Genomic DNA, 9,449 nt, shown 5'->3' on the forward strand with positions numbered 1-9,449 from the left:
TAGGGAAATTGGCTTTGTGGTTTGAAAATGGAAAATATACATATTGCATCAAACTATATTCAGAGTGCTTACTGTATTGTTTATTTCAGTATCTATTCACGGAACATCCACAGGCTCCAGGCACTATGCTTGGTTCAGCATAGCACTGTTATCATCTCAGTGATTAATATCATAGGACAGACAATCAGGCTTCAGGAGTCTGCCCCAACACTCACCAGCTGGGTAACTTTGGGTCAATTATTTAGTCTCACTACAGCTGGATCCTTATCTGTTTAATAGGGATGATATTAGCAGCTGTCTTGTGGGAGGTGTGAAATGTGAAAAGAGATAAAATTACCAGCACTAGATAATTGTTAGTTATAGTCATTTGTCTAAGAATAGCCATCTAACCGATTGTTTTTGTAAAACTATCTGGGAGTCAGGGCAGGCCCACCTAGAGTGAATGCCCAAGCGATTTGCCCTAAGGTTCCACCCAAGGCCTACCTCTGTGTAGACAATGGCCATCATCCAGAATCGTCTGCTGGGCCTGGGGACAGACAGCATGGCCCAAAGGAAGATCAGAATGGGGAGCACGAGGGTGATCACGGATGCAGAGACCATGTGGTTGAGGATGATTACAAAATAGCACACCATTTCTGAGCGGGCCACCAGCGTGTTGTACATGGCATAGAATAACAGCAAGAACCGAGGCTGGCCAACATAGAATTTTTCCGACTCTTCAAGCTCATCATCATGGAACATCCTGTTAGCATAAACAATGTGACAATAAACTTGTCTTAATTTCTCCAAAATTATTAATTTCCATTTTGCATGATCCTTTCTGTTCTTCCCCCTTCCTATGTCTCCAGATTCCTTGTGAAAACGACCTAATATTACATTAAATAAAGAAATGTGAGCACAGTGTCTATTGACAGCTTTTGCTAGTTCTACCTGTCGGAAATAGAACTAAAGTTTGTTTCGTACTTGAGCATGAAAAGTAATGAAAATTGTGTCTGTTTGCTGTAAGCATCTAGGTGGGCGTTTTTAATAGAAGAGTTTCTCTATGTACACCACAGTGCGCTTACTTGTTCAGCAGCAGTTCGCTGGCCGTCAGCTCGTGCGTCAGAGGCGGTAAGATGCTGGACTCCAGGCGGTCGGAGCGGCTGTCATCCGGGCTGACAGCCATGCGGCTCGGGCCTGCGGAGTCATCCCGCGAGCTGAAGGACAGGCGCTCAAAGCTGACCGCTTTGCTGTAAGACGGCGGGACCTCCACGTCACCCTCCTCGGTAGAGGACTGCGGCAGCTCGGTGTCCGGGGTGAGACCCGCCTCCTCGGACTCCTCTGTCTCCTCGGCCTCTTCTGCTTTCTCATCTTCCTCCTCCTCAGGCCCCTCGGGCCCCACATCCACTGCAACCTCACCATGCTCATCGTCCATGTCCCCGACCCCCACCTCCTCGTCCTGCCCAGCCTCTAGGTCCTGCTTGGCCTCTACCTCTTCGTGCTCGGCCTCCACCTCCTCTATGGTTTCCGTGGTGCCCTGGCGCGAGTACAGCATGGTGCACTGTGTGGGCTCGCTGTCAGGAGAAAGGAACCAGCACAGAACCTTGTTTTAGCCTCCAGTTCCTCAGAATCCCCTGATTCTCAAGACACCTTCCCAGCATTCCCAAATAACATCAAGACATGTAAGAAAATTAAACACCCCATTTTCCCTCCCTGCCCTCCATCCTCTTTGTTCCTGCAGGGTATTCATGTCTGGTCTGCAGAGACTGCAAACAGCAGCCTCTCGAATGCAAAAGCTGACAGTGCAGCACCTGAGTGAAAACCAGAGCGAGTCACAAGGCTCACAAGTTGCTAAACCCATTTATGCACATAGGTTTTAAAATCGTATTAAGATTCACAATCATGGGTTTCAATGTTTACCTCCAAATCAAAATAGTATAGCATACCTACCATTATATACCAAATATATGTGTATATATCAAATATATACATATGATATATAACTATGTGTATATACACACACACACACACATTTCTTTTTAAGTAGGGTCATATGGAAATGAGAAGACTTGCCAGTTTGGGTCTGTTGGTGCTGACCAAGATAAACTCTACTCTTAATCCTGTGCAAGGAACCCACCTACATCCAGAAGAGAACAGGAATGATAAAATATTGGCTAACCTGCATGCTTCATAAACAATGGCACACTTCTTTAATATATGTTTCTTTTCCCTGTTTTTCCATCCTTTGCTTTTTTCTTATTGGTGTATATTACATTTGACTGAATTTTTACCATCTCTCCAGCTCCCAACCACCTCCCACTGAGCTCTTTGTCTACACATGAAAATACCCACCATTTCTCCTCCGTCGTGTGATGTCTCCTTGGGGCTGCTTGCTTCACCCTCAGGGTTCACTCTTGCTCTCTCTTCTCCCTACTATTTCAACTGATTTTCTTCTGCTAGCTCCCCTTCTAGCATGCACTTGCCATAAGCTCTGTACCCTAATCTTCACTTTCTCTTTTTTGGCACCCTGTTCTTTTCTGTTGCATCTCTCTTCCTCATTTAGTGTTTTATCTTCTAACTTTCCCTGCCACATCTATGCAGGAAAAGTTGAAAATGAAAATAGAGCAGCCACACCAGTGAAATTTATGGCATGCCTTTTAATATTGTCTACCTCGGGCACAGCCGGCCCCCAAAGGGGAGAGGGGCAACAATTATCTAGAGAGGTGGATATAGACTCAGAAATATGCATTGTTATCTGAATGGCATATGTGTACAGCTAGGGTCAAAAAACACAGATTCTCAAATGCACAGATTGTATCCATTTTTCTTGTCATCAACACCGGTATAGACATGTCAATGAATAAATGAATGAGTGGATGAGCCTTGGCTGAGCCCTGGGTTGAAGAACTAGATTTGTATGTGTTCTTGGTTCCTGCTCAGGTATTTAATATTCCCAGGGTTTTGGTCCTATATGTGCACATCTCATAGAAGGCTCTTGGAATGCCAAGCCAAAAACAGCTTTTTGATAAGACTTACCTCAGTTAGACATAGTCTCCTAGGAAAGCCATGAAATTGATCACCCTGGGAAATTTTCAGACCATTGGAGCCACACCATACCAGTTCTAAATTCTAGTTACTCTATATCCAATGGCAGGCACTTTCTCTATGGTATTGGATCTGGTCTGGCCCCAAAGAGATTCAATAAATCTTGGTACCTTCAGGAATCAACAAAGTGGAATGGCATAGCATGTGTCTGCCAGAGGACATCGCAAACAGCCAAGGCATTCCCATCATTGCCAGGCTCCAGCATATTGCAGCACTGTATTAGGATATATAGCTGCCAGCAAAAAGAAGTTAACAACCCTCTGGTTTGCCAAAATTGAAATTAGTTTTGGATTAGGTTATTATGGTTTCAGGATAAGCATAATGTAGCAGATTCTTCTGTGCCCCTGCTGACCATTCAAAAGCAACTCAAAAAAGCTTTTGGATTTTATGCAGATAATTTTATTTCTAGATGATTATTATTTTATGGTAGGATTTAATAAGAAAACTTGAGCCCAAAGTAATCTTTTCCAAACAAAACAAGTTATGGACTACAAATATGATATATTCTACTGCATAACAATGTTCTTCTAAAAAATGGTAAAATATATTCTGACTTTTATGTCAGTTATGCATATAAATGTGGGCAGATTTATTCTGTGTCAACTAAAAATTACCATGGCAGATTTTCTGATTTTTTTCCCTACTGCATGTATCTTTTGATAAAATCATGAGAATAATTTTTCTACCTTCCTGACACATTTCCTTCTGTGAGGACTGCCTACATGAACTCTCAATCAAGGAAGAAACATACTTATTTCTTTGATAGTGAAAAGTGTAAAATACTTACAGAATGGAGAACAATGTTTATAATAAGGGTTTTTAAGAAGCTCCTAACGGACAAAAACTAAAGAGTGGTTAGTTTAACAGAATGCTGTCCTGGGAATGACCAGTTATTTCCTAGGAAGGGTGGTGGTTTTGCTTTGGTTATTCATGCAAATTCTTAAAATAAAAATAAAAATAAAAATAAAACATATATCACAAGAACTTATATTTGCAATGACACAAAGGGGGGAAAGATGATAAAATTATGGAACAAAGCATGCACAAGTTAAGCACCTTGATGCTAAACTGCCACTGTCAGCTGATGAGGAGGACATATCCAAGCTGAGCATTTTACGGAGCCTAGGTCGAGCACGCTCACTTGTTTTAGGTACAGTTTCTGGTCCATCTAAATCATCAAGGGTAGACTGCCTTGAGAACAGCATGGTTGCTTCAGTGTAGCAGCTAGCAGCGCAAACAGTTACAGAGACACAGTGTTAAAACACCAGTGGTACATCAGTTTACACATGGATCAATTGACTAACACACTGCCATGCAGCAAACCACACACAACATCAACATCACTGACGATGACCACCGCAGCGGGGCTCAAGGACAGGAAAGAACCTGTTTGGCAGGACAATAAAACACAACAGTACTGGATTTAACAAAATATATTGGCTAGTGATAAATTATGAAATGTCATTCTCTGGGTGGGACACAGAAATAGAATAATTATAAGTCCCGACTCTTCTCTCACAGAGAAGAATTCATATCATTATAACTTTGCAACTGAGTTATTTTATTAAGGAAACTATGCTTTATTTAGAGCTCTCTGAGTCACTGAGAGCATTTTGTAACCAAATTGCTTAAGCAGAAATATCTGCTCATGTAAAATTTATATAAAAGATTTCAATATATTTTTTAAACACAGTCTCTGAAATGAGAGAGGGAAGGTCAGGAATGACCACAACAAACAATTTTCCACCCCAATTTCTAGTTTCAGTGAAGCCAAACTAGATGCCTTCCACGTAGAAGAGATGCTAGTTTGATATGCAATTAAATATAAACCAACATCAAAAAAGTGAAATAAAAAGATTCAAAGAAAACAACAAAGGAAATTTAGCAATGGCGGCTTTATTTTGTCTGTTAACTTTCCATTTTGTCTGGATCATGTTTTAGGTCTTGATAGATGTCATTAGGGTGAGAACCATTGGCTAAAATCCTCAGCTCTTGTTCCCCAATGGAGCAACAATTGGGGAGGAAATGATAGAGATTCAGGACTGAGACGCTAATGGGTGATGCTACTGAAGGATAAGAAGCAAATTGAGTTATGGCATAGGCATGATTTTAGTTCAGACATATAGCTTAACCGTAAAGAGCCTATGAGGGTGGCTACTGGAGTACGAATCTTCCAACCTGAGCAGTAATGACTTGGCTGACCCAAGGGAGCAGGTCTTTGTGATATAGAGTGTCCAATTCCCCAGCTGACACTGTTAAGCTGAACATTATCAACAAGTGACAGCACTAGGAGGCCTACTGTGTGTCCAATATGCAAAGCTGGGTGTCCTCAGCCAGTGATCGTGAGGCAGAAATGGAACCACTCAAGATGTAACAACCTCTAGGGGTTGAGGAGCAGAGAATTTGAGTCATGCACTCACAGAACTAGTTAAAGGGCTTTTCAGGTTCCAGGTGATTTTGCACAACCCCACAGGTGCTCCAGTGGGGCCATCCTGCTGTGTATATCACAGCTACATGGCTAAGACAGATAGAACAATGAGAGGGATGAGCATGTAAACAATCGAATGGTCTCTAATAAGGACACAGAGGCTGATTTTTTTAAAGAAGGCATTAATTCTTTTAGATGTTGTCATGCCCTGGACAAAATGAGGAGATGACAATAAGATAAACTAGAAACATATTGAATAAACACAGGGAGGATTAATGTCTCTGTGAGGACATTAACTTGCTGTTGGCTATTAGATAAATCAATTCCCTTCTTTAGGGTCCCAATTTCATCATTTATGAGATGACAAAACTGGATCTTTGGAGTTTCTGTATTCAATTTAACATTTTTAGAGGTGCAACTCCATGGCCTTTTAGGAGTTTGCGGGTAGAAAGACACTGTGCACCCTTTCCTGTAGCACTGCTCAGATTTTCTGCATTAGAACTTTGTTCTAATCTTAAAGCTCTATACCTTGTTAATTCTCATGTTGAGTTCTATTGTCCCATCGGCCCACCTTCAGACACCACATAATTGGGTCATTAGGTATGTGACCAATTTGTCACCCAAACCAGGACCATTTTAAAAGTGAAAGAGAAGGGGAGGAGCTTTATAAAAACAGGCTCAAAGCACAAGCCTAAATAGATGGTTGTTGTCACCTTGCAGGGTCACATAGCAACATCTAGGTGATACTTCTCAATGATAATCAGTCCCTTTATATATAGGAATGTTCCTTAGAACATCAGGAATTTAAATTAATTTATTTTTGGGGAAGATAGATAATTTCTAATTTTATAAAATAATCATTAAATAATAGGTGCTTTTTAACATTTGGATTTGAAAAAAATAATGACTATTCCAATAAGTCAAAGGAAATACAAATTTATTTGATAAGTTCTCACCCCAACCTCATCTTCTGTAAGTCCAAAGGAAAAGAATGGTGACATGGATACCAGAGCAAGAGCTGTGGCAGGTGGGACAGCCTCACCCCGGCTGGGTCTTCCACAAAGGGAGTGGGACCACACTGAGCACGCAAATCTCCACTTGGGGATGACACTAGACCTTGCCTAATGACACGGGTGTTGAGAGAGCTTCTGTATTCGAAACCCCTTCTAGGCAGTGATCGGCATGGCTGCCTATAGACTCTACTGTAGACAAATGATTGTTTGGAGATTTGGGTTTCCTAAAGCAAAGAAACTAGGAAAGTGGCTGAGCCATTAAAAAAAGGGCACATGTATAAACTTATTTACTAATGACATAGATGTAATGACATAATGGACCCTGTTGTATCTCTCTTTTCTTTAGGTTTAAAATTTAAAATAATAATAATAATTTGAAAGTACTAGTTTTCTACTAGTAAATTTACTTATTGGTTGACCGTTTTTAAATTAGGGCAATATTTTGAAAGCCTGTTAAAAGGCAATCAATGGATTTAAACATCTTCTACCTGATAACTTTTGATCACGCATACAGTCTTTTAAACGGTTCTTCTATTTTTCTCTAAGTTATGACTTATAATTTTAGTAATTTTTTAATCAGACATATTGTCAATTGTTGTGCAGTTAAAAGTTACTAATACAGGAGTCATGTATGTTTATTTTATAGACAATTTATTTTCAATATACTTTCTAATGTACTCTTAGTTCTCTTTGATTTGTATGATTCAGAATTTGATTCTGGAGCAGCTATTCTCAAGCCAGATTCATGTATGATATTCAGGAGGCTTGTAAAATCCTTGAAATTTTGTAGAAAAAACTGTACTTCTGTGCACTTTTCCCCTTAGGAAACAGTACATAGCTTTATGAAATTTCAAAAGAGGTTCATGCAAAAAATGTTTCAAACCACTGTTAATGTCATTGCAAATTAATGAAGAAAGGTTATTTCATCCATTTCCCTTTTTACTCGCCAAGCTTATGGATCCAGGTAACAACAACAATAAAAAATCTCTGAATTATGAAAAAAGGCAAGAAGGGAAGTAAAAATATCATTAAAATATTATAAATCACATTATGGGGCAGCATATTTTTTTGAAGAACAGTGCAAATATGCAATAACCAAATTATATGCTATGCATGTATATAACTGTATTCTTCACTCTGTGGGAGAAATACTCCTAGCTGAATGTGAACATGACTTTCAGTTAACTGGAGCTGTCTGAAGCCTTTTATTTTTGAATTCCGAAGAAGGAAAACATAGTTTGCCTTAGATCCTGCCCATATTCATTATATGCAGAGCAGTGCTATCCAAAGCTTACTGTAGTGGGGCATTGCATATGGTAAGCAAAAATAAATAAATAAATATTTTTAAAAAGAATATATTTTGGAAAATGTACATCTAGAGTATCTCAGCATTTTTCTTCTCCAACCATTTTCTCATTTTTTGAAAAATGGTTGTTTGGTCATGAATAGGTTACAAAGTGGGTGGTTTGAAAACTTTTAGATTCCCCAGTTCATCTTTATTCACCCCCGTAACTGGGAAGCAGCATTAGTCAGCATCTTGAATATTCACTGCATTCAGATAAATCTTGCCTCCCCAGATTTCTCTGCCAACGCACCAGTCCACTTCTGCACACATGCCCATGCGGTCTCCCTTCATTATGAAAGAAATAGCTACCATGAAGTAACTTGGAATATTAGGAGTGTGAGTAGAAGAGGGTAAAAAGAGACTTTCAGTTTTAGTAGGAAAATGAATTAAAGAGAAAATAAGTCAATTTAAATAATTGATTTATAGATACAGAGAGAATTGGTGCAAGAAGAACACATTTAAGAAGTTTGGCAGCCTCCAAATAGAACAGTTTTTATGGTTTGTAAAAAATAAAAATAAAATATAAACAACAATGACTTTTTGTTTCAGTGGGGTAGGTCAAAGGAGACTGAGGCTTCCCTTTCTAAAATGTTGATTGCAGGACGCTTTCAGAAAGATACACAAGGGGGCACTGTCAGCACTTGCCATCCAAGGACGTAATACTACTACATTTTCACTTTGTAACTTCGATATTCGCAATGATTTCAGAAATTAATTATTGAGAAATGTACGTATATTTGGGTAGAAACAGAATGAGAAATTAAATTTTATTACCATGCACATCGTTCTAAAAATCAATTATTTTATTCTAGGAATTCAAAGCATCTTAACCAGCATCTCAATTAGCAAATAAATGTTTTGACCTTGAAAACGTTAAGAGTTTCTGTCCTAAGTGTTTCTTATGTTCACAAAAATATATAATAGCTGAAATATATCTATTACTTTGGAACTTACAATAACCAAAAATTATTTCCAAATTAAAGGAAAAAATATGATGTCATATTATTTTTCAAAAGACTTTAAAAGAATCGATACCTATTTTGGGGAGACTAGAGGGGTTATATCCATGCAGAATATTATCTGCACAAAAATCAAATTTAAATCAATATAAGCATGAATACATATATTTTTAAAAACTAAAAATGCAGTTTTAGTATGCATACTATTTTAAAACTTGAGGTTTGTAAAATACATATATGTATATATCAAATATCCTTCCATACCAGCAAATATAGATATGTGCCAAATAGATAATTATTGGGTAGCAAAAGAACAGGCACACTTGGAGAAGCTCAAATACAGCAATTCAGCAACAGTTAAAAATAGCACTTCAAGGTAAATTTTTGTTTATCCACCTCTCCCCATTTAGGTTGCAATTTCAACTTCTAGTTATCTATTTTGGGTTTGATATCTTGGTATCAATAAAATAGTCTCAGTTCCTTCTCCTGTTTCATCTTTTAACATATTCAGTATTTGTGAAGGATAAATAGTCCACCAGACCTTGGTGCCTTGCTCAGCATATGGAATATGACTGGGGGTAATCCAGGGGCTTTTAAAGCAGCCATGGGAATGCAGCCCA

The 9,449-nt window shown here is 38.7% G+C and overlaps 1 protein-coding gene across 6 annotated transcripts in view; it reads right to left on the reverse strand.

The window, feature by feature from the left end:
• PIEZO2 (piezo type mechanosensitive ion channel component 2) overlaps positions 1-9,449 on the reverse strand; it is a 378,661-nt gene that overhangs the window by 29,601 nt on the left and 339,611 nt on the right. For 5 of the 6 annotated variants that reach the window (XM_015595755.2, XM_015595757.2, XM_015595758.2 and 2 more), the window contains 3 exons: positions 4,141-4,308; positions 1,065-1,553; positions 484-742 (listed from right to left, as the gene is read on the reverse strand). In XM_015595755.2, the coding sequence (XP_015451241.1) occupies positions 484-742; positions 1,065-1,553; positions 4,141-4,308 (916 nt within the window). The remainder of the gene's footprint in view (positions 1-483; positions 743-1,064; positions 1,554-4,140; positions 4,309-9,449) is intronic. The other variant, XM_015595756.2, reaches the window with a different exon arrangement.

This window comes from Pteropus alecto, unplaced genomic scaffold (assembly GCF_000325575.1).
Source record: "Pteropus alecto unplaced genomic scaffold, ASM32557v1 scaffold146, whole genome shotgun sequence".
NCBI classification, from domain to species: domain Eukaryota; kingdom Metazoa; phylum Chordata; class Mammalia; order Chiroptera; family Pteropodidae; genus Pteropus; species Pteropus alecto.